This window comes from Verticillium nonalfalfae, assembly GCF_003724135.2.
Source record: "Verticillium nonalfalfae strain VnAa140/NRRL 66861 chromosome Unknown scaffold_69, whole genome shotgun sequence".
NCBI classification, from domain to species: Eukaryota; Fungi; Ascomycota; class Sordariomycetes; order Glomerellales; family Plectosphaerellaceae; genus Verticillium; species Verticillium nonalfalfae.
In genome coordinates this window covers 106,510-132,626 of record NW_021167294.1, presented here as the reverse complement: position 1 = coordinate 132,626, position 26,117 = coordinate 106,510, and the positions used below count along the sequence as shown (strand labels likewise).

At 58.5% G+C, this 26,117-nt stretch overlaps 11 protein-coding genes and 2 non-coding genes across 13 annotated transcripts; 3 read left to right on the top strand and 10 right to left on the bottom strand.

Annotated features, from left to right (window-relative positions):
- Positions 1–103: 103 nt before the first annotated feature.
- Positions 104–715, bottom strand: D7B24_008035 (uncharacterized protein; the record flags this gene model as incomplete). The annotated part of the gene is made up of 1 exon (XM_028642132.1): positions 104–715. One exon carries the CDS (start codon positions 713–715, stop codon positions 104–106), a length of 612 nt encoding a protein of 203 aa, XP_028493994.1.
- A 773-nt stretch (positions 716–1,488) lies between these two features.
- D7B24_008034 (uncharacterized protein) lies at positions 1,489–3,663 on the bottom strand (the record flags this gene model as incomplete). The annotated part of the gene is made up of 1 exon (XM_028642131.1): positions 1,489–3,663. The coding sequence occupies one exon, from the start codon at positions 3,661–3,663 to the stop codon at positions 1,489–1,491; it is 2,175 nt and encodes a 724-aa protein (XP_028493993.1).
- Positions 3,664–6,597: 2,934 nt separating this feature from the next.
- On the bottom strand, positions 6,598–6,819 carry D7B24_008033 (uncharacterized protein; the record flags this gene model as incomplete). Its single annotated transcript, XM_028642130.1, has 2 exons — positions 6,598–6,696; positions 6,739–6,819. 2 exons carry the CDS (start codon positions 6,817–6,819, stop codon positions 6,598–6,600), a joined length of 180 nt encoding a protein of 59 aa, XP_028493992.1.
- A 1,136-nt stretch (positions 6,820–7,955) lies between these two features.
- On the bottom strand, positions 7,956–8,989 carry RAD1 (ssDNA endodeoxyribonuclease; the record flags this gene model as incomplete). The annotated part of the gene is made up of 2 exons (XM_028642129.1): positions 7,956–8,761; positions 8,815–8,989. 2 exons carry the CDS (start codon positions 8,987–8,989, stop codon positions 7,956–7,958), a joined length of 981 nt encoding a protein of 326 aa, XP_028493991.1.
- A 154-nt stretch (positions 8,990–9,143) lies between these two features.
- D7B24_008031 (uncharacterized protein) lies at positions 9,144–9,500 on the bottom strand (the record flags this gene model as incomplete). The annotated part of the gene is made up of 3 exons (XM_028642128.1): positions 9,144–9,189; positions 9,248–9,302; positions 9,359–9,500. 3 exons carry the CDS (start codon positions 9,498–9,500, stop codon positions 9,144–9,146), a joined length of 243 nt encoding a protein of 80 aa, XP_028493990.1.
- Positions 9,501–10,425: 925 nt separating this feature from the next.
- D7B24_008030 lies at positions 10,426–10,506 on the bottom strand. The gene has a single exon. It is a non-coding gene; the product is annotated as a tRNA-Ser (tRNA).
- An 821-nt stretch (positions 10,507–11,327) lies between these two features.
- Positions 11,328–11,408, top strand: D7B24_008029. The gene has a single exon. It is a non-coding gene; the product is annotated as a tRNA-Ser (tRNA).
- A 352-nt stretch (positions 11,409–11,760) lies between these two features.
- GCN5 (histone acetyltransferase) lies at positions 11,761–13,103 on the top strand (the record flags this gene model as incomplete). The annotated part of the gene is made up of 3 exons (XM_028642127.1): positions 11,761–11,773; positions 11,853–11,980; positions 12,054–13,103. 3 exons carry the CDS (start codon positions 11,761–11,763, stop codon positions 13,101–13,103), a joined length of 1,191 nt encoding a protein of 396 aa, XP_028493989.1.
- A 1,128-nt stretch (positions 13,104–14,231) lies between these two features.
- D7B24_008027 (uncharacterized protein) lies at positions 14,232–15,218 on the bottom strand (the record flags this gene model as incomplete). The annotated part of the gene is made up of 1 exon (XM_028642126.1): positions 14,232–15,218. The coding sequence occupies one exon, from the start codon at positions 15,216–15,218 to the stop codon at positions 14,232–14,234; it is 987 nt and encodes a 328-aa protein (XP_028493988.1).
- Positions 15,219–17,368: 2,150 nt separating this feature from the next.
- Positions 17,369–19,540, bottom strand: D7B24_008026 (uncharacterized protein; the record flags this gene model as incomplete). Its single annotated transcript, XM_028642125.1, has 1 exon — positions 17,369–19,540. One exon carries the CDS (start codon positions 19,538–19,540, stop codon positions 17,369–17,371), a length of 2,172 nt encoding a protein of 723 aa, XP_028493987.1.
- A 649-nt stretch (positions 19,541–20,189) lies between these two features.
- Positions 20,190–22,607, bottom strand: NOC2 (Nucleolar Complex 2 protein; the record flags this gene model as incomplete). Its single annotated transcript, XM_028642124.1, has 1 exon — positions 20,190–22,607. One exon carries the CDS (start codon positions 22,605–22,607, stop codon positions 20,190–20,192), a length of 2,418 nt encoding a protein of 805 aa, XP_028493986.1.
- Positions 22,608–23,119: 512 nt separating this feature from the next.
- Positions 23,120–24,036, top strand: VPS28 (Vacuolar protein-sorting-associated protein 28; the record flags this gene model as incomplete). Its single annotated transcript, XM_028642123.1, has 3 exons — positions 23,120–23,203; positions 23,305–23,541; positions 23,641–24,036. 3 exons carry the CDS (start codon positions 23,120–23,122, stop codon positions 24,034–24,036), a joined length of 717 nt encoding a protein of 238 aa, XP_028493985.1.
- Positions 24,037–24,182: 146 nt separating this feature from the next.
- On the bottom strand, positions 24,183–25,724 carry MDM12 (Mitochondrial distribution and morphology protein 12; the record flags this gene model as incomplete). Its single annotated transcript, XM_028642122.1, has 1 exon — positions 24,183–25,724. One exon carries the CDS (start codon positions 25,722–25,724, stop codon positions 24,183–24,185), a length of 1,542 nt encoding a protein of 513 aa, XP_028493984.1.
- Positions 25,725–26,117: the final 393 nt, after the last annotated feature.

Sequence of the window (26,117 nt, the reverse complement as noted above, 5' to 3'; positions counted from 1 at the left end):
AGCACATGAGCAGGACGTGGCTCGCCGTTCACGGATCCAACCAAAAGACATCCATTCATGACATTCATATACAAGATCTTTTCGGCGAGGGAACGCCGGCGGTTCACCGCCCCCGCCGCCCGAGCCCGATCCTCTCTTCCCGCGTCCGGCCCCCCCTCGCCATACCCTCAGGCCCCGGCGTCGGCGTGAGCATGACGCCCGCCCCGCGCCCCCGTCCTCCAGCACCCCGCAGCCCACGGCCCCGAACGCTGCCGTCAGCGCCCGCCAGATCGCCCGCGTCCCCCTCGTCGTCGTCCTCGCTCGACCCGACAAGCATCTCCGTGTCCTGCTCCGTATAGCTCTCCTCGAACCGCGGCTGCGGCGGCGGCGGCATCATTTGTCTCTGCTGCTGCTGCTGCTGCTGGTGATGATGATGATGATGTCGATCTGGAAACGGGCTCTCCGTCTGGGGCGCATACGGCGACTGCGTCTGCGGCTCGTACGGGCTCTGCTGGTATTGCGCTTGCGCTTGTGCCTGTGCCTGTGCCTGTGCTTGTGCGTGGGCCTCGGCTTGCGCCTGCGCCTGGAGCTGCGCCTGCTGTCGCTGGTAGTGCGCCTTGTTGAGGGCCGCGACGCGGCGGGCCTCGGCGGCGTCGTGCTCGCGGATGCGCCGATCTTCGTAGGCGGCGACGTCTTCGGACGTGATGGTCAGGGTCGTGGCGGGCCGGCGGAGCATGGTCGCGGACTGTCGGCTCGTTTGGGGGGGGTGGGAAAGGGGCTTGCCGAGCAAGCTGGAGAGCGAGAGGGGTGTACGCGATACGCGGACATGCAGGTGTTGGGCTGCTGGATCTTCGGGACGGGATAAGGCGAGGCGAGAAGGCGAGGCGAGGCAGCTCGGTGGTGAACCTGGTTCTGGTCTTTCGCGTGGCAAGGGCTCAAGCCCAAGAGGGAGGGGGCCCAGTGGTTGGCACTTCTTGTGCGAGGGACGAATCTTCAGCGGACCATACAGCTGGTGATTTTCGGGTGTGGAAGGGCTGTTGTGAATTGGGTTTCGGGGGGCCATGCGCATGGAATCCTTGTACTGTTGCAGTTGCGGTTGGCGCTCCCGATACAAACGCGACTAGTGACGACAGGGACGTGACGTGACGGTGGGGGTTCGGCCGCGTGGGGTCCGCGTCGGGCTGAATGCACGCTGTGGCTTGTGCTGTGGGGCTTTGCATCCTTCAGCCTCGGGGCCTTCAGGGGCCTTCCGGGGGCTTCAGGGGGCCCCTGACACCGACTACACTCACTCCACTGCTCATCAACCTCCATGTCGAACCTCTTCTCTTCACTGCGTCTCGTGATCACCCTGGTTCTCCTTCGACAGCATTGAAAATTCCACTGATTACTTCCCCCCCCCCCCCCTGGAATGGGATACCTGAGTCTACTGTCTGACGTGCTCTTCGAAACGCCTACGCCAACATGGAAATAGTTCTGCGTCATGCCGCTGCCCTTCTTCGGACATGTCCCCTACCCTCGCCCCCATGCCGGCGAGGCGTACGAATTCTCCGCCTCCCACCTGAGAAACTCCCCCAAATCATGAAAAAGGTTGAAGCCCATTGGCACGGCGTCCCTTTCGCCGTGAGCCCCACCTAGGTACACGACATCCAGCTCGGGGCTTTGCCGCAGACTATCGATGCTCCCCTGACTATCCTTCTTGTACCGCTTCTGTGGCCCGTCCATGGTCCACCGTTTGATATTGCAGTGGCCTTGGTCCTGCAGAAACTTAGACGCGTCAACATGGCCTGCGTTCCAAAACCCCGTGGGATACTCTGGCGCCACGGGAATAGGCAGATCGGCGTCTGTCGAATCCGTGAACGTAGAGGCCGTCGGTGAAATCGTCTCTGCCGTCGTCATGCTCAGCGTCTTATCGCTGTGGCGACGTGAGGAGATCAAGAGGCCGTGGTTTTCAAAGCCAAAGTCGGCGAACCAATCCGCGAGCTCGTCAATCTCGTCCGCCTCGGTCCGCGGCGCGAAATCCGAGGGGTCCGAGAAAAAGTCGCCAGCGCCGCCCAAGATGGCCATCTGAAAGGCCGTCCAGTCAAGCGTGTCATCGGCGGCAATCTTCCTACCCTTGACCACCTCGGCCTTGGGGAATCGGATGCGTCCATGGCGGAATCCAGGCACCGTTAGAGTGCAGGGAGTTGAGGCAAAGAACACGAAATCTTCGTCGTGGACAGGGGCAAATGTCCGGCCCCGATGAAAAACCCTCACCTCTGCCGCAGGCATGTTGTCGTCTTTGTCAGGAGTCGGGACGGTGACGAGAAGCTCGGGTATAGTAGACAGGGGCCGGCTCTGCTGCGCTGTCCTGGAAGGGTGGCGAGGCGTGTTCTTGGCGGGCGGGCAGGGAAATGTGAGCGTCTTGAACATCATCTGATTTTCGGCTTTGGCATCCGCCTTTGCACATGTCCTCGATGTTCTCCTCGCGACAGAAAAGTCTCGTCGCACAGGCATTTCAAATGGAATTGGTCGTGATACAGCACCACTTGGTGCGACCGATGTCTGAACCCCGGCCGCCCCGATCCGAGAAGGTAGATCTTGCAGATGAAACGGTTCTACCGGGGTTTCGCTGTCCTCGGTGAACAGGGTCTCGGAAGAGCGCGTCTGGCGTAGCTGGTAATCTCTGCTGAGTCTCGCAACCTGGAGGCGGTCCGGCGCCAGCATCTCGTTCGCCTCGATCTTTCGGAAGAATTGTGCTTTGAGCATGTCCGTCACACTTTCGCCGAAAGCCCACCGCGGCGTCCGCTTCGAAGATGTTGTTGGCCTTCTCGCAGTCTTGGACTTTTTTGACTTGGTCCGCTTCGGTTTGTACACGGATGCCCTCCGCGCCGGCACAACGGGAGGTGTCATGCACTTTGTTGGCTGCCTTTTGAGTGTAAGGCGTGCCGGCGTGCGCCAGGGGGTACCTGGAGTACTCGGCAGCGGTGGGGACAAGGCAACGTCCGGCTCTGTGGAGGTGACGAAGACTTGTGGGGTGAGCTGCACCTGAGCAAGCGCTGCGCCAACCGCGTGGAAGGCTTCGTCTGTTTCTTTGATGAGCTGCTGAACCGTCTCGGACCAGTCGTCGACCTCCGCCTCTTCTTGGCTCTCTACCACTGCTTCCTTGAGCGCCATAGTGGGCTCTGCGGCCGTGTCGTTGTCCCTATCAACAGCGATGTGGTGATGATGCGTAGGTTCGATGGCTGATTTCAGAGGCGATATATTTTGTAGCGGCGTGATCATGAGATGCCTGCGCTCTGAGAGGCGTTTGGGTGTTGATTGTATATAGAGGGGATCAATGTCTCTCTGTGATGAACAAAAGTTCGCATCATGGGAGTTGCCTTTGACACTCGGTTCCGTGTAGTGGTTATCGAAGCTGTATACAGAGCTGCTGGACGAACGCGGGGAGTCAAAGGGCAAAGGAGGAAGAGGCCTCATGACCTGGTGGACGCTCTGTGATCTGTATATCAGAGGGGACTCGACCGGCTTCGTTTGGTACATGGCAGGCCGCGCCGAGTGCCTGTGCTGGTCAAGCTTCAACTGAGTAATTTCGTCGTGTTCGTCAAGCTCATCAGAATCACTTGGGGAATCTGGTCGATTTTGCGAGAGGAGCCTCCGTATGCTGAAGCTGGAGCGAGACAACATCTTGGAGGTTTCGGTAGGCATGGTTTCTTCAAGGATTACATGGACTGGGGAAGGAGGTCCGGAGGCGGGACGGGTACAACACGGCATATATGTGGTATTTAGACAGACAAAGTGCCATGTTGGGGGTTCAGAAGGCGGGACTGCGGGCAGCCCAGACAAAGCGAGGAGCTTGGGTACTGTGAGGACAAGGGGGGAGGCGGGCGGGATGCCGAAAGGCCAGGGTGAGGAGGAATGAGATATCAGCCCAAGGTACGTGACCCATCGCCCACATGGTAGGACAAGAAGGGCACCAACAAGCGACTTGCCCAGTCCATGTTTGCCCAGCCCGGGGGGGGGAGGGGGGGGGCGACCACTGTGCTGAAGAAGTCTAGTATAGAGCAGGAAGAGCCGGCCGTGAAAGATCAAAGCTGGGGACAGTGGTCATCGGCTTGAGGTGGTGCGGCGGTGCAGTGCCTACCCTGCATGTTGCGCAGGCTTCACTAGTTGGTTGCGGCGGAAGTTGTTGGAGTGGTGTGATGCCCGTCCTCAAAGAATTCATTCCTGTCTTTCTGAAGGGGTGTCGGGTTCCGAGAAAGTTTGTAGTGATTGGCCGCCCCCATATCGGTGGTTACTATAACTAGTCGTTTGTTTCTCCCCTTGTTGACTTGAGGGGGGGCGGGAACGGCAAATGGCACCAGGGTGGGTAGTATTGCATGTGCCGCAAACGTCGACACTTATAGCACAAGGCAGCAGAACAAGCAATGCAGCAAAGCCTGCTTAGCTTGTTGAACACGCGGAAAAGGCTTCGAAAGAGACAAAGAGACTGACAATAACATTGAGCCCTCGAGGCCCAGAAGTCGCCGTCGCTGAGTTCAGACTCACTTGAATGCTGCAGCCATTTCCGTCTGATGAAATGAAGTTACCTTGCTTCAATGGAGTCGACCACGGGGGGACAAGCATGCCAAGCTGGTCATCCAAGGATAGGTCCAGATGATGGGGTGATACGCAATGAGAGACAGTTCGGCCAGTTGCATTTGATCGTCAGAGGCGACTCGGAGGACTGGAGCTGTTCGGCTACTGTGCGACCAGGGCACGGCGACGTGCAGACAGAAGCATCCAGTGAAATGCGTGGGCAAGCTTCCGACGCTCCGGATGAGAGATTTCCTTGGGCCACCTTGAGCAAGTTGCTGGACAGTGCATTGCGACTCGACTGTGGGCTTCGGCCTGGCGAGAAGAGAAGCGGCATGGCAATTTGGATTCATGGACCGAAGGCAGTACAAACATCGTGTAGGTGCCATCATGTCAGATACAAGGGCTCGGAATCGTCATCTGAAGTTTCTGGGCACAGATCTGGAAGCCGATGGTGCCTCGTCTGCCGTGTAAGGCGTGGAATGACACGGTCAGCGAGTCAAGTCGGCATCCTTGCTTCAAAGTCTGTACGTTGCCGACAAACAGATGCCATTCTGGCTCTGCGAACCGGGATCTGATCCGACCACCGGGAACTGGCGGCTTGCCAACGCTGCATGCGGGCTGTATTGAGGTGCGAGGCTTGAGTTGACAGCGTGGCAGATCAGCAGAGGGAGGGGACAGGCATGTGGTCGTGTTGATGTTGAGGCAGCCTAGGCGACGACGATGAGCCCTACAGTGAATGTGATGGGGGCATAGACACGGTGGACTTGGATTGCTCTTGCCTTGAGCAGATCGGATAGGAACAGGCAGGTACCAACCATCAACTCACTCTCACATCTCCTGCATCTCTTTCTCATCATCGCCCTCTTTCGAATAGAACATTCGTAACATGACCCCGTCGCGAGAGGCCTGAATCCCCAGCGACTGCACCCTCACATCATCACCACACAAACACCACCCTCCAGCGCCTGAGCCCGCGGGGTTTAGACACCCTGTGCCGCTAGTCGAGAGGGGAGACTGCCGCAGTCTGCATATGCGCAGCCAAGCTGCATGCGACCCCAGATTTATCCACCTACGTGCTGATTTCTGACATGGGCCTTTGGCCTTTCACTCGGCTGAGGCTGTGTGATCCTTCCGTTCTATTCAAGATCGGCTTGCTCGCAACCGACGATGCAAATCATCTTCTCACGTCATTGTTACCATACCCTGACCCGAGTCATCTTCTCATGGCGTCCCAGGCAGCTGGCCCCTACCCAAACCCACAATGGTCCCCCCTGGCAGATCCTTTATTACTTCGTCAGCGGGTTCAGTCGTTCGTTTCCTGTTGACACCAAATGGCACCGGCAATACCCAACCGGAACAGTCTCGACTACAGGCAGACGCATCATGCGGAATTTCAACAAAGTAGGTGACAAAGTAGATTTGATTGTTGGGGCAGTTTGGCCCTCCCGTTGGTATCATTTTTCCCCTTTCTGGTTCCGCATCCTCGGCAGCTTCAGCTCGCTTCGCCATCTGCCCGCCCAATCTCACCGCCACGAGACTCGTCATTCAGACCCCAGTACGCCTCAACCTCATCATCTATCCTTTGCGAATAGGTGACAACCCCTGCTTTGGGGGCGAGGCGATTATCTCGCCAGGGTATCTTCATGTATCGCAAGCGCTAAGCGCCAGTCACATGTATGTTTGTATGGAGGGGAGGGTCCCGGCGGACCCGCTGATCACCACCGACCACTTCGCCAAGAAGGACTTCGTGGGGTCCGTTCTCCTCCCCAGACTGGCCGAGCAGACCTGCCGCCCGGCTTGTCAAGAGTGCTTTCTTCAACGTCCATTCCCAAGCCGTGTCAGCCGGCTTGGAGACGTTTTCGCACGTCGACCGCGGAGGCGAGGCAGCAGAGTGCCATCGCGATTAGATAGCAGTAAAAGAGCCGTTTCGTGTGTGGGCCATTTTTTGTTTGCTCGGGTGATCCCGCTCGCGCACTTGGGTTTTGGGCGCGCGGCGACGTTGATGAATACATTGGGGTGCGTGGTAGCGCCACGCTTGCCAGTTTGTGTCGAACCATGAGGGCTTCAGAGAATTTCGTTGGCCTTGCGCATATGCCTCGGCGTCGCGGTCCTCAGAAAGTCTGTTCTCGCGTGCGTCGGCACGTAGGCTTGGTACTTGGTCTCCTGCGTCAGGGGCACAGCCTCCTGCCGTCCAACATGGAACACACTTGAGCGGAACCGGTTGACGGCGGCCTTGAGAGACCACGGGCGCGGGGCCGCCGCAATGGTGATGGCGGATGCCGACATGGTGGCGTGTTGGTGATGGGTGGAGGCGTTGGCTTGTTGCGGTTTGGGTGAAGAATGATGAATGCACATGGGACAAACAGTGCTCTTGTTTGTCACTTCTTCTTTTCCGAGTGTTGCGATTGCTGTTCCGAATCAGGTGGAAACTGAGGGCTGGAATCGACAAGACTCCCGCTCCCAACAAGACGGCGGCATGGCCTTCCTACTAATACCAGCTCGCCAACCCGCCCTTGATGTCGAACAGAGGAGACGTGCCCCCCTGTCTAGTAGGTATGTTTGCCCGCTCCCTCCCTCACTAGTCACTAAGCCACGCGAATCTGGCATCCCTTCCGCAAACAGCTGGCATGTAAATCCCACACCATTGATGCGCTACAAATACATAAGAAAAAAACACATACGCGCTGTGTGTGTGGAGGGAGGGGGGGGGGTTGTCAGGCCATCACGCTTTCCACGTGGATCTACTGAGAGACTGCATCCTCTCTGTGCTGCAAACGGGCTAGTCTTCGTGCGGCTGTCTTCGCCAGCGAGCGAGTCGATGGACCTCACGTACATGGTACGATGACAGACCCCACCCCGACGCACGGTAGACCCCCCAGCGACGGCATGAGAGCCCTCGAGCCCCTGCCTAGCCTTGCGATTAGCGGAGGAAGAGGCCCTGGCCGGGGGGGCCCAAATCGTCGAACTGCGGCTGAGGTAGACGATGTGCATCGAATAGATCGGTCAGCAACCACTCATTGGACGTGGAGTTGCCGAAGTCGACGACGAGGCGTCGGGCCAGGCGTCGGTAGAGAGGGCCAGGGGAGAAGAGCTGAAGCAAAAAGGCACCCGCACGGGCAGAGCCAGAACACTGGGACGGCTAGGGAGCAGCAAGGGCCAATATTCAGCCCATTTCAGCCCGCCAAGAAGTAAACATGTGGCACGCACCACGCGATCGAGAAATTATGATTTGGCCGTACCCTTTTGCATTCCATTGACTATGAACTATGGGTTCGCAATAACATGGATTCTTCTGACCCTCCCACAGCCAAGCCTTGATTCCGTCGATTCCGACCAGACTGAGACATTGCATCCTTTACAAAGGGAGGGTGGGTGCTGTTAGAGGCTCATGCTGTTAGGGCCGTTGTGTCCTTCCGTTTGCATCAGTCGTCCTGTTCGTCTCCACTGTCGTCTTCGCCATCCTCGTGAGAGATAAACGGGACGAAGCGAAAGTCCAGGAAGCTGACCCCACCACCCTCCACCTCAACCATGAACTGCAGGCTGAGCACGCCCTGACGATCACCCCGCAGGCTGATCTTGCTGGCGATGCGCATGGCCTCTGTGGACGACTTGATGAGATCAAACTTATACGTCTGGGCCCAGCGTTCCTGTACCGCAAAGGTTTCGAGCAGCTCGCGTCCCTTGGCAAAGTCGACGACCGAGGAGCCAAGATCGCCGGTTCCGGCAAGCGTCAAGTATGGTTGGTTCTTGGACGTTGTGATGGTGAGGCGCTTGGGGCCGTTGGGCGACAGCTCCGCCAAGCCGTCGAGGAGGTAGCGCGACTGCATGATGATTTTGTACGCAAGCTCGTCACGGTTAAACGGTATGTCCTCCGGGATTTCGGGTACATATGTCGTCAGGTTGGCAACGGTTTTGACGCCCGCCTCTTCAATGATGATACTCAGAGGGCCACCTTCTTCCTCCAGCTGCAGACAACATGTTCCGCCGATGCCGAGAGTCTGGTTGCTAAACGCCTCTGGCCGGTAGTTGCGGAGGTTACTTCGGTATGGGTCCTGCTCTGCCTTTTGGGTTCGGGTCGCACTGTCCACGGCACCGAAGATCTGCAGCGTCTCGAGTAGGGCAGGCAATTGGATCTGAAAACTGGGGAGTTCGGGCTGCGAGTCGCCATCCGACTGGGGAATGTTCAGGCTATATGTCGTAAAGAGTTTCTTGTCAAGAGAGGCGGTACCTGGTCCACCGTGAGAACTAAGCGATGAGCCGCAAACGGACGACTTTACTTACCCTGCATGACTCGGGTGAGGTCGGCAGAGAAGCGAATGCCCTCTTCGGTCACAAGAACGTGTATTTGTTTGGTGAAGTTGACGCATCGAAGCAGTTGGTACAGGGGTCGGGTCGAGCTGGCTACAGCTCTGAAGAGCGGCTGCCCCGCTACGGGCGCCACAAGATTATTGGCCATGACAGGCAGGAGGATATAGGGTTGGAGGATCAAGTGGTGGAATTGAAGTTCGGGGCGGAAAAGGCCTCGCGCGAATGTGGTATCTAGAGTACAAGGTAGGCGATGTCGGTGCCTTAGAAGAGGCTAGGAAAGTGGGGTGTTTCTTTGGGGTATCTCAGACGTAAACTCCGACCGCGCAGAACATGTAGACTGTTCCGAAGCTGAGATTTGGTCAGGATATTGGTTCCATCGGGGCAGTACACGAGAGGGAGCACGTACGCAATGGCAGCTGAGGCCGGGAATCCCAAGGCGGGGATGTTGATAAAGGAGCGGTCTAACATGGAATGATCAGAGGAAAGTTCCAGCTTTGTAGAGACCATCAGGACATACTCAGGGCGAAGGCACCAGTCAAAGAGAGCCCCGTCAACAGAAGTGCAAAGGCGACGTAGAACTGGGAGTTCTTTCCGATGGCGGGGAGGAAGGCGCCGTTGACGCCGGCAGCCTGCCAAACTTGGGGGAGCGAAGAGTCCATGAGTCGAGGTATCGCAATTGGATGGTAGCTGATGGTTCTCAGCTTGAGTTTCTTCGTGGAGAATTCTGGCGTTGTCGGTTGGCGTGGCTTTCTGGTCTGTGATCATCAACAGGTTACGTGGTTGAAGCTCACAGAAGCTCCAAGCTGTCCTTCCAATTGAACATCACGTGTTAAGGTTGGTCCGTGCATATACAGACCTCAGATGGTCCATTCATGACAAATGTGCCCTCCTGTTACCTACAGTCATGGATAGTGCAAGCCTCAAGTACTGTCTTTTTTCTTTTCTGCTTAGATTTTGTTATCTTGCGCTCTGTTGTCTGTTGAAACCACTCACATACGTAGCGGCCAAGTCGGAATCAAGGTGAACGAGACGGACTCAGGTCGTGCAAGAGCAATGTGGGTACGTATGGCAATGGGCCGGCTGGTAACAGGAATAGCGGATCTCCAAAGCAAAGGCCGCATTTGCAGTGCCATGAGCACAAGGTCGACACAATCCAACGCCCCTATGTTGATAAATCTCGAGCCTGTCTGTGGTCGAAGCTGGATGTTTCGAACTACGGCAGACTGTCTTCAACATGGAAAGAATCATAGGGACGGGAGCTTTCATTTCGACGCTAGCGGTGCTGGTACAAACGACACCCATCAGGGACGCAGAAGCAACACCCATCGACCGTCTAGTCGGAGAAGCCTGCTTGAGGGATGAGCTCCTTTGATATTCAGGAGTCTGGACAACAAGTCCTCCATGATCGGGGAACTCCAAGATGTAATCTCCTCGACAATGCGCATCGGAGCAACAGCAAGCGCTCGACTGGCAACCCCTCTGACATGGAATCTATTGCTTGACAGCCGGCCGAACACTGCGATCGACTGGAACAAAATAATGCAATGCGATCTCATGCACATGGGTGACAGTGACAAAAGATTTCGACGCCGGCAGGATTCGAACCTGCGCCCCCGAAAGGATAAGATTTCGAGTCTTACGTGTTAACCACTCCACCACAGCGCCTTGATTGAAATGCTGGCCGGAGCAAGGGTCTGATGACGGTAGCGCTTGAGAGTCTGCTGAGAAGCACGAGATCATAGCCGCTGTGGTTGCGTGGAGGCGGATGGAGCGGAGGAAATAATGGAGGCTGGGCCAACTTGGTCGTCTCAAATGAGACGGGAGGTCTTCGGGTCTACCTCTTGGTGGTGAAGGCTTGCGGCGGCAGTGTCTCGCATGACTTGGCCTGTGCGTCAATGTCGACTGTATAGAAGATGGAGGTTGAGAGATGTTGATCAGGTGCATTGATTTAAGAGTGCACCAAAATATGTTGATTGTTAAAAGGTGAGCAAAATGAGCTACATGATTTGGTTTTCTGTGTGTGCTGGCGTGTATCACCTCAATACAAGAGCGCGACATCACCAGTGCAGTCTAAGCACGAGTTGTACTTCAACATAACTATTCACAGGTCAGCAATGGTAGCATTGTACTGACAGCCTGTACTCTGAGCAGCGAGAAAGCAGTCTTTCAGAATGACTCACTTGCTCGACACAAGCACTGATCAACGTAATAGCCTTGTTTTTGATCACCTAGTAACGTAAAAATCGAGGTAGTTGCTACATACCGGCCAGTACCTCCTTGGGTACCCAAAGAATAAAGGACTTTGTATTGCCACTAGTCACGACTCTAGGTTCTGACAGGAAGAAAAATTGTCTCGGTGCTCCAAGTTCTATTCATCATTCTATTGATTAGCTTTCTCTCGCGGGAGCCTTCGAAAACGCTGGTGAGGTGTAAGTGATGCTGAGCTTGCCAATTAGTATAGCTGTAGGAAGTGAGAGATCATCTGAGGCGCTGTGGTGGAGTGGTTAACACGTAAGACTCGAAATCTTATCCTTTCGGGGGCGCAGGTTCGAATCCTGCCGGCGTCGAAACATTTTGCAGATTGCTACTCATGAACTTTACAATGCTGAATTAAAGATCACTTCAAGATTCTGAATTGTCTTCCTTCTGCTATTGCGTTAGTAACCTTCTTGAGCTGGAAAACAAATCTTTTGGCATTCAGAGCTTCTGGTTACTCAAGCTGATTGGTCGTTATCACTCAACAAAGCCGTCCGTGCATCATAGATCGCCGCGTCGGCATATTCTCGGCCCCTGACAAGCGCGTCCCATCAACGTCGTTCGAGCCACCATCATCACAAGTGCGACAGAGAGTCCATCGACGGCGGCCTGAGTATCGCTTGTCGCATCGACAAATTACGCCAGTCGGCCGATGCCGCCACAATGAAGGAGGAGAGTAAGTCTACGCGCCTATCTTTGTGCCTTGCACCTCTTGGTAGCCTTGCGTCCCCTTGCTGACTCGTGCCCGTTGACAGACAACAAGCGCAAGGCCTCCGAGGACCCCTCCTCGCCAGCGGCCTCGAAGCGCATCAAGCACGATGAATCCGCCGAACCTGAACCCGAGCCCAAAGTGGCCATGAAGCCTATTCCATTTCCCGAAAAGGTACGTGCATCGCTCTGCTGCATTGGCCATCGACGCAACATCACCATGCTGACGAGCTCTCGTTCCCCTCCAGCCCGCCGTCATCGAAGAGCGCAACAACGAGATAGAGTTTCGTGTTGTCAACAACGATAACGAGCGCGAGTCCCTCATCATCCTCACTGGTCTCAAATGCATCTTCCAGAAACAGCTCCCGAAGATGCCCAAGGATTACATTGCCCGCCTCGTCTACGACCGCACGCACCTGTCGATCGCCATTGTGAAGAAGCCCCTCGAAGTCGTGGGAGGTATTACCTACCGCCCCTTCAAGGGCCGACAGTTTGCCGAGATTGTCTTCTGCGCCATATCTAGCGACCAGCAGGTCAAGGGCTACGGCGCCCATCTCATGTCGCACCTCAAGGACTACGTCAAGGCGACGAGCGACGTCATGCACTTCCTCACCTATGCCGACAACTACGCCATTGGCTACTTCAAGAAGCAGGGGTTCACCAAGGAGATCACGCTGCCGCGGTCCGTGTGGATGGGCTACATCAAGGACTACGAAGGCGGCACGATCATGCAGTGCTCGATGCTGCCGCGCATCCGCTACCTCGAGATGGGCCGCATGCTGCTCAAGCAGAAGGAGTGCGTGCAGGCCAAGATCCGGGCCTTTTCCAAGTCGCACATTGTGCACGCGCCGCCCAAGGAGTGGAAGAACGGCGTCAAGCCCATCGACGCCCTGACGGCGGTGCCCGCCATCCGCGCCTCGGGCTGGTCGCCGGCCATGGACGAGCTCGCGCGCCAGCCCCGCCACGGGCCCAACTACAACCAGCTCCTCCACCTGCTCAACGACATGCAGAACCACGCCTCGGCCTGGCCGTTCCTCATCCCCGTCAACAAGGACGACGTCGCCGACTACTACGACGTCATCAAGGAGCCCATGGACCTCAGCACCATGGAGGTCAAGCTCGAGGCCGACCAGTACGCCACGCCCGAGGACTTTACCCGCGACGCCAAGCTCGTCTTTGACAACTGCCGCAAGTACAACAACGAGACGACCCCGTACGCCAAGTCGGCCAACAAGCTCGAAAAGTTCATGTGGGCCCAGATCAAGGCCATCCCCGAGTGGTCGCACCTCGAGCCGTAGGAGGGCTCCGTCGCCATCACGCGGACCGGCGCACGCGGCAGGGGACGCGGTCGGCCCCGGCGCGGCGGCGGCGGCAGCGGGCGACGCCGGCGCGCCCTCGTGTCGCCGCCCGACCATGACCGTCAGGCCCAGACCGTCCGCTCATCACGCGGGAGCCAGGCGGGAACCGCCAAACGGGGCAAGACACGCACGAGGCGGAGCGCTTCGCTCGTGGCGTCGGAGGCGTCCGCTACGACAGCCACGGAGGCATCGCACAGCGACTGCATGGATCTGTCGTTCACGACAGTGACCGGCGCGTCGTCAGGGAGCTTCTCCTCGGAGAGGTGCTTCGCCGAGGCGGGGCCCGAGCTCTCGTTCATCACAGTCAACCCGGCGCAATTGTCGTGAGGCACGTTTTTTTTTTCTTTCAAATAAATGGGTGGCGTCAGGGGCGTTGAAGGATTCTGCATTTATTTCTCTCCCTCCCTTTCGAGAAAGGAGCACGAGGACTGGGTTCGAGGTAGAGGACATAGGTAGATACCCAGCAATGAAACATGATATCAAACGATCACATTTTCCCCCAACAGATTGAACGGCAAGTATGCCGCCATCACGGAAACGTTCAGATTGCGGAAGTTGATCGACTTTTTTCTTCGAGGTCATCCAAATCAAAATGTGCTACCTACGTGACGCACTCCTGAGGGACAGGTCATGTCATGTTTCGGGCCTGGCTCTGACTTGTCCTGTTTGACTGACCCGGCCCCCCCTCGTCTTCCGATTGCCTCAATAAAGGAAGGGAGAAAAACCAAGATAACGGAAAAAGCCCATAACGCCAGGGGAGCAGCCGTGGCTGTCTCCCGCAGAACGCCCACGAACGCGAAACCATCCCATGCAGCCGTCCAGAAAGTGTATTATGCATGTCCAAGAAGAAGAAGAAAAAAAGCAGAAAACGAAGAAGAGACACGTCAGAAGAGGGCGGGATCACTCCGCGTATACGAGGACAACTTCCGAACCGCACACAGGTCAAAACTCGCCGGCCAGGAAAGCCCCAAGCGTCATGCGCCCGTCGAAGAGCGCCGTCCAGGTCTCATCCGCCCACTGCCGCACGACATGGCGTTGCAGCGACTGGACGGCTATTTGGTGAGCAGCCTATGCTCCCGGAGGATCCGCCGCGACCGGCGCGTTGAGATCGGAAGAGGACTGGGTTACGCCGTCGCCAACCGGCAAGCGCAGGCCGGAGTATGGTCGCAGCCAGGGCGCACCGGGATGACGACGCTCGTCGGTCGGCCCACGCCGAGGGGCGCGCGTCAGAGGGGGCATGAGGGGCTCCTCGCGATCGGTCGTCTCAACGCTGATGCTCCGTTGAATCATGTCGTGGAGAAAGTCGGGAATATCGCTCCACTGGCCAGCCCTCGCTGCACTCAGCATGCGAGGCGGGAAGAGGGTTGTGGGCATGATGGGCGTGTTGGTAGAGTTGGTGGACTGCATCGTCTGTGGCGTGACAAAGGGCAGCTCGCCAGACTCGATGGCGTTCTTGAGCCACTGCTCCCACTCCTCGTCGAGGACGGTGGCGTGCTCGCCTGCCTCGCGGCGGGCGACGCGCTCCCTGAGTCGCTCGTTGAGGGCCGTGCCCACGCTCTCCATCTCCTCGTCTGTGTCTTCGCCCTCCATGTCCTCATCGTCGGATGCTGCCTCCGTGTCTGCAGTGCGGCCGCGGCTGGCGGAAGCCAGAGGACGGTCTTCAGGCTCGACCCACTCGGAGAACTCGTCGGCGGCCGTGTCTCTGATTGTGATGCCCTGCTCCTTCTCGTAGCGCTCCTTGGCCCATTTTGTGCCCTCCCATTTGGTCAAGTTGGCGATCTCGTTGGGCGTGAGCCGCAGGCTGTCAAAGGCGCGGAAGAGGCGACGGTGCCAGGGCCACCTGCTCAGTCGGATGCGGTGTACGGGGTTGCAGTAGTCGAGGCCAGGATACTTGGCCTCCTGGGTGTCGAGGTGACCGAAGAAGGCGTGGACTTCGGAGCGAACCTCGAGAATGAGGGTGCGCTGGAGAAAGGCATGGAAATTCGGGGGGTCGCCAGCTCTCGACTTGGAGAACATGGACTCGAAAACGAGCTGGTCGACGGCGCGGCCCTTCATCTTGGCGGTCGACAGCAACGACGATGTTTGTCAAGTGTCGGGTTCGTGGCTCGTGCCTGTATATCAAAGAGAAGGGGAAACGGTCGGCGGGTCACGCCTCGCGAGGGGTGAGTAGGCCACCCTCGGTATACACCGAAGCGGGATAGGGAACGGAAAGTCGGTGGGCTGCTTGAGGCGGGCGGTGGGCGGAAATGTGGTTGGCGATGACCAGTCTTTTTTTTTTTTTCTTCCGTTCGTCGGCAAGGGCGAAAAGCCACACAAGGTGGTCGTCGTGTGGAGTTGGGATCTTCCTCTGGCCGGTGTTGTTGGTCTTTTTGGGGGGAGGGGGGTGCGTCTGGGCTTCTGGGTTGGAAAAGATTCTGTTGGTCAGGCGGACAAAGGGCGGAGGTGCGGCGGCTTGGGCGCGACCTGACTTACTCCTGAGACGGGTAGGTCGTACAGGAGAGGGTCCGGCTCGGTGTGTGTCGGGTAGATCTCTTGGTTGGGCGAGGAAGATGGTTCGTTCGTTGGGACGATCAGGATGGGCGACGAGACCGAGTCAGGATGGGTGGGAGACGAGATGCACAGGCAGAGAGGGAGGAAGAACACAAGACTGAAGCAGAAGAAGAAGGGAAACAGAAGGAAACGACGACGTGGTGGTGTCTGAGGGGATCGTTCGCATGGAAGGAAAAAGAATGAGGTGGCGGATGAACAGACACGGAAGGGGCGTCTCACGAAATGGGATTCCCATTCCCAGTCCCAGTCCCAGTCCCTGGAGCCGACCCTTCTTTCCCGTGCGTCCCTGTCCCTCGGGGTGGGCGAGGGGGCCCTGTCAAGCCTGTGTCTGTCTGTCATGCCCGCCCGCTGCTATGTGCGCTGGCTGCTGCTCATGTACCTGGGTACTTACTGGCCAATCCCTTTTACCGACCTGGCCTGCGACCGCCCTCCCGCACACAGCGGCGGGGGTCGGCTAGTTGTACCACGAACTAAGGTACCTTACGAGGCAGGCAGGCAGGACACCTGGACAGGCAGGGAGGTACCTGGGCAGGCAGCTGGCAGGCGTCGTACCGGGTACCAAGTACCGGGCACCCCCCTGTGCCCCCCGTCGTCCAGCGTTGTCCAGTGGAGCGGCCCCGCCAAGGCTGCTGGCGTCTATCCGGCAGGGTGCCTCGACCGCTAGTAGGCACCTACCAACTGCGGTACCTAGACACCTACCTCGATATCGACATGCTCCCAGAGGGGAAAACGAGACTCTGTGGAGGAGCCCCTCAGGTGGCGGCGAGACGGTAGAGCGGTGCAAGTGCCTCGGGCTGTTTCCCTCCCCCTCCTTCGATGGAAATGGGGCAATATGGTGATCGATGAACTGAACAGACAAGACTACCTACCCATCCACCAGAACAGCCACGCCGAGGGCCTGGGCCACGGGATCGTCCGAGAGACCTCCTCGCCGGGGTTGTCATCGCATGCATCTGACGGGACCACGTAGAAAGGGACGAGGTAGGCACAGCAAAGGGTGAGCCACATGTGCGAAGGTCGGCGATCACGTACTGCCAACCCGCCCTTTCTGCTCTGATTTTTCTGATCGGGTGCCTTCATCCTCGGGCCCCCCCTTTGTGGCCGTCCGCTCGGTGCGATGCTGACCCCAAAACACCTGAACATACCCAAGCACCTTCGTTCGCTCCAGACCGCAAGACTGCTGGCGACCAACCACGTTGCCTACCCGCCCTCCCCTTCCCACCTGGCACCGCAACAACTGAATTAGCCTGTGGTTTTCTATGGACCCTGCAGCACGCCACGTCCGGAGCGCGCGTTGGTTCTCCCTGTCAATGAGAGTAGTCGGCCCAGGACGAGTGTTTGTCATGCCATGACCTTACTTAGTAGACAGGGGATCACTAGCCACCATCGTGGGCTGGAGTGAGGGTCGAGACTGTGCTCCGATGTAGAGATTGGCCTCGGGCCTTCACCATATTGTACGTAGACCATCACTTTGAATGAGATGGGCAGATTCAATAGTGCATCATCTCATTTGCCGGAACTTTCCTCGATCATGAACCCTGAGCTTACCCGGGGTAAGCAAGATAGGCATATATATATATATATATATATATATATATACATGTCATCGGTCATGCCCCCTGTCACCCCAATATGTATGTCTCCATCGCCAAAAATCAAGGCTTGGGCCGCTCGGGCAAGTCCTGCTCCGCGAGTGGCTCCACGTGTTTCATCCCTGCCGTGCCCAAGTTGAGAGGGTCTTCTTTCCTGTCTGAAGCCCACGGAGGCGGCGAGGTCGCCCCGCCGGCGCCCGTCTCGGCCTTCCTCCTCGGAGGCAGAGGGGGCGACGGCTCGTCCTCCTTCGCATCCTGCTCACCACCACCACCACCACCACCACCACCAGTCTTCGGCTTTTCGCCCTGGATGGCGCGTGCCTCCTCAGGCATGTCATCCGGCTGCGCCTGCTTGGCGCGCTCAATGTCTTCGTCTCGCTCAATCTCGCCCTCGCCGTCCTTGACGTCGGGGAAGCCGCACTTGGTCAAGACCTGCGCGATCAGGTCTGGGTAGCGGAGGTGGCCCGCCACGTCTTTGCTGAGATCCAAGTTCTCGAGGCCGTCGACGCCCTCGATGGGCTGGAGGCCCGCGACGCCGAGTTGCAGCGATGTGGCGCGGTACATGAAGCCCAGGATGTAGTCGTTCTCCGAGTAGACGTTGAAGATGCGGCCCGCGACCACGGTACGGAGAACCTGCCACTGCTCCGTGTCGGACGGCGTTGGGGCGCCGATGAGCACGACCGAGTCGACAAGACCAAAGGCCCGTCGCTGGGCCAGCGTCTTGAGGCACGAGTGAATGGCGCGGGCTCCCAGAGAGTATCCGATCAGGGTGACAGGCCGCTCGCCCTGCGCGCGGTTGATGAGGGCATCCGCGAGGACACGGCCTGCCTTTTCAGAACGATTGCGCGCAAGGTTATAAGGGTTGTCAATGTTGGAGGCTGTGCCGAGAAGGTAGGCAGGCCAGAGGACGGCCGAAAGCGACACGAGAACCGTGTTCTTGAGGATCTCCAGCTTGACGTACTTCCAGGCGTAGCTCTTGACCAGGTCCTCAAGCGAGGCACCCAAAGCAATGAGAGCCTTCATCTCATATCGCAGTGCGAAGACCTCCGACTCGTCGCCCAGGACCTTCCATGGCTTCGTTACGGCTGCTTCATTCTCGAGCCATCCGTTGATGCCGATCGTGACTCTCAGGCGGCGCGTCTTCTTCTCGTCCGATGTCGCCTCTTTCGCATCCTGTCCGTATTCCTCCTTGAGGGGCAAGAAGCGGAAGTCCTCCACCTCCTTGGCGTACTGATCCATCATCTCACCCGTCATCTTGGCCCCGTAGGCACCAAATAGAGCACCGACGAGCGCACCGTTGGCCCAGAAAATGCCCAGGAAGGACGCCACACCGCCGAGCCCAACGCTGCCCATGATCCCGCCGATCACCCCCGCGACGGCAGGGGCTGCGAGACCACCCGTGACACCGATGACGGCCGCGCCAGCCACGGACGCCAGACCGACTTTCCAAAAACGAGAGGACTGGTTGTCCTGACGCCGCTTCGTCGCCTCAGCCTCGCCAGACATGGCCGATGCCGCAGCGGCGCTCTTGCTGCTGGTTCCGTCCTCGCCCTTGGCGGTAGAGGCTTCGACGAGATACTTGGCAATCTCTGTCTCCTCCGTGATGAGCACGGCGAGAGGAAGCCCAAAGGATGACGCAAGGTGCAGAACAAGCACGCGCGAGTGGGCCGCGTAGTTGCCCGTCGACAGCACGACCAGCAGCATCGAGCTCAGCAGCTCGCGCCTGTCCTCGACAGGCAGGGCGGCGAGGTTCGTCGGCACCGGCTGGTAGTGCTTCTGAAATGTGGCCACGTCCTTGGCGTTTGTCGTGGACGAATTCTCCGTGTCGCCGAGGGTGATGAGGCCTTCTTCGTCGCCAGACGACGCGGCCTTCATCTTGGCGACCTCGTCCTGGCGCTTTTTGCGGGCCTCGAGCACCTTCTTGTCCTCCTTGGCGGACGTGATCTCTTTGAGCTTCTTCAGAATCCCCCGGCGCCAGTCGCCAAAGTGCTCGAGGGCGTCTTGTCGGATGGAGGAGAGCTCCGATGCGTGCCGGCCTGCCAGCTTGCGCTGCTTTTGCTGCTGCTCCCACTGGGCGACCGACGGCCAACCTCCATCATGTCGATCATCGCCGGTGGGGTCTATCTCTGATCTCATGAGTTTCATAATATCTTCAATCAGCGTGTAGAATTCGCGCCGCCTGGTGTCATCGAGGACGACCAGGATCTGGCGGGGATCCGCAGCCAGAGGTGCCATGGTGGGTGCTGCTATGTGCCAGGCGCTCGGAGACTGGTTTGTACACCAGACTGATCTGCTACTTGAAGTTTCCAGAAAGGTAGCTGTTGAGATAGAGTGGCAGGCAGGAGATGATGTGCGGGATATAAGGCCAGGCTGTTTGTCTCCAGTGACTGTTGGTTGATGTGAGAGAGGCAGCCTTGCCTTCCCATTCGAGCTGCGGCGCAGCATGCGGCAGCTACCCTTCCTACGTCACGGCAATGACGAGGGCCAGAGGCTGTGACCACAGCCTTAACACGGCGCTAAAAGTAGGTAAATTTAGGCGGATCCCCAGGGGCCCTACAGCATGTGACACCCCTGATGCTGGCGGTGCAACACTGCCGTCTCCAGCAGTATCACGGGCCAAAATAACCGGTGGTGAATGCTGGAGGCATAACGAGTCGTTGCTGGCAGCTGGCTGATGATTCAACGAGCCAACCAAGTGCATAATGTCAAACGAGACCCTATGAGTGGCTTCACATGAACAGTCGATAGCTTCATAGCTCCATCGCGTTATGCCAACATCAGCCCACGTTACGAACAGCGTGATGAAAAAAAGGTACACGATTAAACGCCAGAGGTATACCGGGAACAAGACATCTAAACGATACATCCTCGTGGAGAATCAAGCCTACTCATCGTCCTCGTCCTCCTCATCCTCGTCCATCAGCTCATCCGCATACTCCTCCTCATCCTCCTCCTCCTCCTCTTCCTCGGGCTCGTCAACATCACCCCTCTCCTCTTTCCTCCGCCTATCATCCTCCCGCCTCGCCTCCTCCATCATCTTGAGCTTCTCCGCCCGCAGCTTGCGCTGCACGGCGACAAACGCCCCGATCGGCGTCTTCTCCCACTCGAGGTCCCGCAGGAAGTTGTCGACCTGGGCGCGGTCCTTGGGCGCAAAGTCGACCTGGGCGCGGCGCTGCTCGATGAACTTGGCATTGGCCTCGATCTTCTGCACGAGCAGCACAATGGCGCTGCCGAGCTTGCCGTTCTGGTTGCCGCGCTGGGACTTCTTCGAGCTGGCGCCCTTGTCGCCGCGGCGTGCCTGCTTGAGCCAGCGTTTGAGCTGGATGACGACGGGGAGGGCCATCTCGGGGAAGGCAATGTTCTTGGCCCAGAGCGCGAAGAATTCGGCAAACAGCTCGACGACCTGCTCGCCGACGCCGTCCTGGTAGACGCGCGTGCGGAGGTAGGCCTTGGGCGCCTTGAAGGCGACGCGGAAGTCGAGCGGCTTGAGCGACGCCGCCTTGGGGGCGCGCTTCATCTCGGCCGACTCGAGGACCTCGAGGATGGGAGCGGCCAGCGGAATGTACGTGTTGGTGGCGCGCGAGATGCGCAGCAGCGAGCGGATGAGGTGGAAGCGGAGAGGGAAGAAGGTGGCGGTCGGGATGAGGCGTGTGGCGCCCAGGGTCACCTGGACGAGGGGGTAGACGAGGAGCTTGAGCTGCGACGGCTTGCCGGCCTCGGCCTCGGTCAGCGGCGTGCAGTGCTGGGCGAGCATGGTGGACCAGAAGTCGAGCGAGTGCGTGTACTGCCAGTTGTAGACGACCTTGAAGGCGGCGTCCTTGTTGTTCACGATGCTGTTGCGGAGGTGAATGGCGAGCTGGCGGATAAAGGTAAAGGCCGTCGTGTAGCCGACGTTTTGGTCGATGCCCCAGAGCTCGGCCGCAGAGTTCTTCATGAGGTTAATGCCCTGAATGGTGTTGGCGTTGGTGACCCGGGAGCCTTGAACGAGACCCTGGTAGACGGCCTTGAGGACGACCTCGCGGAGGCCGGCATCGCCGATGACCATGAGCTTGCGTAGCACGAGGAAGGCGGTAATCCGCGTAGCCTCGGAGGAGGCGGGCCGCGCCCAGAAGTTGACGATGCACTTGATGAGCGCCTTGAGCAGCTTGCGGAAGGAGAGCAGGTAGGGGAGAAGGGGCTCGAGAGCACCAATCGTCAGCTTGAGGGTCGCGTCGTCGGACAGAGTGCCGAGGAGGTGGATGATGGAGGCTGTGTACGTCTTGAGCATGATGGACAGCGTCTGGAACTTCTTCGTCTCGGTGGAAACGTAGACCTTGCCGGCAGCCGACTCCTTCGAGGGCAGGTGGTGGGCGATGACCTCGGGGATCTGGCGCAGGGCGACGATGAGAATGTCGTGAAAGACCTGGGGGCTGTTGATGGTGTAGCGGTTGTTTTTGCCATCCTCGGCATCGTCCTCGTTCAGATGCGCGGCGCACTTGAAGGCCAAGACGACCTGACGAGCAGCACGCAACGACTTCTTCTCGACAATGAGCTCCTTCCACTTGGCAACCATTTCGCGCGTGAGCTCGTTGTCAGCTGCTGTCGCCTCGTCGTCTTCAGACTCATCCTTCTTGTTCTTCTTCTTCTTGCTGTCCTTCTTACGCTTCTTCTTGGGCTGGTCGTCATCGGAGGCGTCGCTGCCGGCGCTCAGGTCGTCAATCTCGGCCATGTCGGCGTTCTCGTCAAAGTCGAGGGCCTCGGGGTCGTGCTCCTTGAGGAACTTGTAAAACGAAGGATCCTTCTTAGCGAGGTCGTCCATGGCCTTTTTGCTCATCTCGCCGTCCTCGGCGTCCAGCTCCATGTCGCTGTCGTCAGCACCATCCTCGCTGTCGCTGACGACGGGCTGGTCCTCCAGGGACATGTCAGACATGCCCTCGTCCTCGGAGCCGGCCTGCTCCTCGTCATCGTCGTCGGCCTTGGGCGCCTTGGCCTTGCCGTTGGGCGCATCGCGTTTCCTCTTGCCCAGCTTGCCGCCCTTGGGCGCCTTGTCGATAATGTCCTCAAAGCCGCCCTTGAAGAAGTCGTCGACGCTCATGGCGCTGACGTTGGCATCCTTCTTGTTCGAATGGGGCTTGGGGGCACCCTCCTCCTTGGGGCCTTTGAAGAAGCTCGCATCTTCCCTCGTCTTCTTGCCAGCCTTTTTCGCCTGGAGAGCGTACCGCTGCTTGACCTTTGCGTCCTCCTTGCGTTTCTTCAGGACGCCGGAGAGGTGGTTCTTCTCGAACTTTTTCGTGGCCTTGAGCTTCTTCTTCGAGGGAGGCATGATGGGCGACTGGTGCTTGCTCGAAGTGTGGTGGTCGTGTTCGAGCTGCGACGGTCGATGGAGTCGATCGAAGCTGGCTGTCTAGGCAATTGGCGGGACAAGCAGCGGACCAAGTTCATTTTTTTTCTTCGCGATAACGATAAGGAGCCTCTTTTTGGGCGTCGGCTCGGTTTGGACGAACATGAACTTATCGATAACGATAAGCGCGCGTGCGGGCCTTCGAGCTCTGAGCTCGGCGCAGGCGGGGTCACTCCTCTCAGTGGCCTCAGCGGTCCAGTGCTCTGGAAAGCCGCTGGAGCTGTGCTCCTCCTCGCTGCCCCTCGTGACGTTGGTGCGACCAACATCCAAGATCTCCCCCCCCCCCTCCTTCAGTCCACACCTGGCGTGCCCAGGCAGCAGTACCAGTACCAGCACCAGCAACCCCGAGACACCATTGAGGGTCATCAAACCGAGCTTCTCTTCTTCGGCCACCTCACCATGACGCGCCTGAGGATACAACTCGAGCCGCAAACATGAACCCCCGGCAAGCCTATGCGCCGACGCCGCATAGCTACATCCCGAATACCACCCTCTCTGCCACAATCAACCTCGATGAGGTATGTGTCCCCCCTCCAAAACGGCCAAGCTTCCTCTGGGCCGAGTCTGGACCAGTCGCGATGAATCTAACGTCTAACGTCTAACGTCTAACGTCTCCCAGGAAGTCAAGCTGACCGAGACACGCGCCGAGCGCGACCTTCAAGACTCCCTCGCCGAGATCTTCAGCATCATCGTCACCCTCGACGAGCTCGAAAAGGCCTTCCTCAAAGATGCCGTCCCCGAGGCCGACTACACGGAGATTTGCGAACGCTCGCTGAAACAGTACAAGTCCATCCTGACCGACGAGACGGTCGCCACTGCTTTCGTCGGGCTCGAAGAATTCAAGGCCGAGTGGGATGTATGCCTACCCTGACTCTCCTGCCCCCTGTCTCATGCTGGTCGTCCCTCTACGAAGGAAAAAAACACGGCTGACGTGTCTTGTTTCTCCTCTTTGCAGCTCGAAGTCCCCCGCGCAACAGAGCGCATTCGTGTCGGCATGCCCTCGACGACCGTGACCGCCTCCTCTGGCTCGGCACCCGCGCAGGCCCCGGCGCCCGGCAACACGACGAGCGGCGCCCTCATTCTTGAGGCGACGCAGGAGTTCATCACCTTCCTCGATGCCGTCAAGCTCGGCCTGTTGAGCAAGGACCAGCTCCACCCGCTGCTCTCCGACGTCATCCAGTCCGTCAACAAGGTCACCGACCGCGACTTTGACAACCGCGGCAAGATTGTCCAGTGGCTCATCACGCTGAATCAGATGAAGGCCACCGACGAGCTGAGCGACGCGCAGGCGCGCGAGATTGAGATGGATATTCAGCAGGCGTACCAGGGCTTCAAGAGCACCCTGACATAGATAGCTACATAGAGCGGGCACGGCGGCGTGGACCATGTCAATTGCGCCCTCCATTTCTCCATCAGTCCACTGAGCGTATCTGTCCCATACATGCTGGTTCTGTGTCTCGACGAATCGAACGCTGCATGCGTGACCACGGGGGCGGCCTAGACGAGAAAGGTCCAGAAGCTGGGATACACGAACTCGTTCTCGAATATCCTCCTCACCTGCTCCAGCACAAACCTCTCCACCTTGCCCACGTTCTTGAGGCTCTGCTTGCCGCTCTCGCGCAGCCCAATCTCGCTCTCGACCCGTATCTCTTGCAATAGACCCCCGAATCGTCTCTTCTCGCCCGCCGCGCCGCGCGCGGCCTGCCCGTGGTCGTCGTCTTCGTCATCGTCGTCATCATCATCCTCCGGCAGCCCCACGGCCGTGATGGCGTCCTCGGGGCTCAGGAAGCAAAAGTGCAGTCGCTTGCGTATGTGCGCCGTGACGCCCACGCCGTCAAAGGTCAGCCCCGTGACGGAGAGCTGCACGGGGATCCCGACAAAGCTGGGCATCGGGTAGTCGAGCAGGATCTCGGCCGTGAGGCGCAGCCGCACGTCGCCGGCGTAGCGGATGCGGAAGACGGCCTGCAGGTCGTCGGGCCGGGGCTCGCGGAAGCGAGGCGGCGGGTCGTCGCCCTCGCCTGACGGCGGCGAGGGCTGCTGCTCCTGCTGGCCGTTGGTCCCGTCGTCGCCCTCTTCGTCGATGGCGCAGGCAGGGTCGCGCGTCGGGGGTCGGGACGTGCCGACGGATGTGGGTGCCAGGGTCGAGACGGACGACTTCTCGCGCAGGAAGTGATTTGCGGACGACAGAGGATGGGGGTTCTGCGGCGTCAGCGGGGCAAAGGCCGGCGCCATGTCGGACAGGACGGAGGACTGGGATGGGTTGCGGCTATGGCTGGGGTAGGTCGGGGTGCCGCGGAGCGGGGAGGGCCCTGGCGAGGAGACGGCCGAGGCGTCCATCCAGCTGTTGCCACCTCCAGCGACGGCGGCCAGTGGTGTGTGGGTGCCTGACCAGCCGGAGCCGAGGTGGCTTTGAAAGTAATGCAGATTGGAGGCGCCGCTGAGAATGCCTGGTGTCGAAACGCCGAGAAAGGGGCTCGTGAGGTCGCCAGCCATGAGGCCCCGCGAAGGTGAGCTCGCGCCGTGGTTGTGGAACCTCGAAGGAAGATGCGCGCTGCCGTCGCGCTGGTGGCTCTCGTGCTGATGTTGATGCCTCCTTGCCGCCGCCGCTCTCAGCTCCTCCGCTGCATCATTGTCCTGGCCATCGTCTGAATCGTCGTCGTCATAATCTTCATTCTCCTCGTAAAAGTCTGGTAAAGGGTCGGTGATGTCTTTGAGCTCGAGTTTCGGCGGTATGGAGCCGAACTCAAAGTCGTGAACCGTCACTGACTTGATGAAGCGCGGCAGCTGGACTGCTTGGAACTTCTCGTGGATGAAATCGCGGATGCGAAGCGCGAGCGCCTCGCCGTCCGGGCCCGACGTGAGGGTCTCCCAGTTGAGATCCACTGACATGAGGCGCTTCTGAAAATACGAGACAGACCGAGAAGGGAAAGAGCGCGCAGGGGCTCGAAGGACTGTGGGTATTTCGGTTTGGTGGGATAGATGTGATGATGGAGTGAGGTTGAAGTTGAGGTTCAACTTTAGTGGGTCCCTTCTCTCCATCGGCTGTGCCTGTCAACGACCAACAACCACAGGCTGAAAGGGGGCTGCCTCCAAGCAACCTCCATCATAGAGACGCCCTGACTATCTTCGCAAATCTGGTCAATACAAATACCGGGAATCAACGTGCTCTTTATTAAGCAAGTGAGCTCTGGAGAGCCGACTTCTCTCGAAAAAAAAGTCATAGTCATGGATCATAGTCTTCATCAAACAGCTGAAATGACAGAATTACGTATGGCTGCCACAGTTACCATTGTGAGCAACGTTACTCTTGTCCAGGTCCAACTCCCACGCCGCCGATGCCCTGTACCTAACCGCCAGTCCATTTGCTATGCTAAACGCCTTCACTGAAATAACTCGTCGCTGGCCGCGATGTGTGCCGCCAACAGCCTCCCA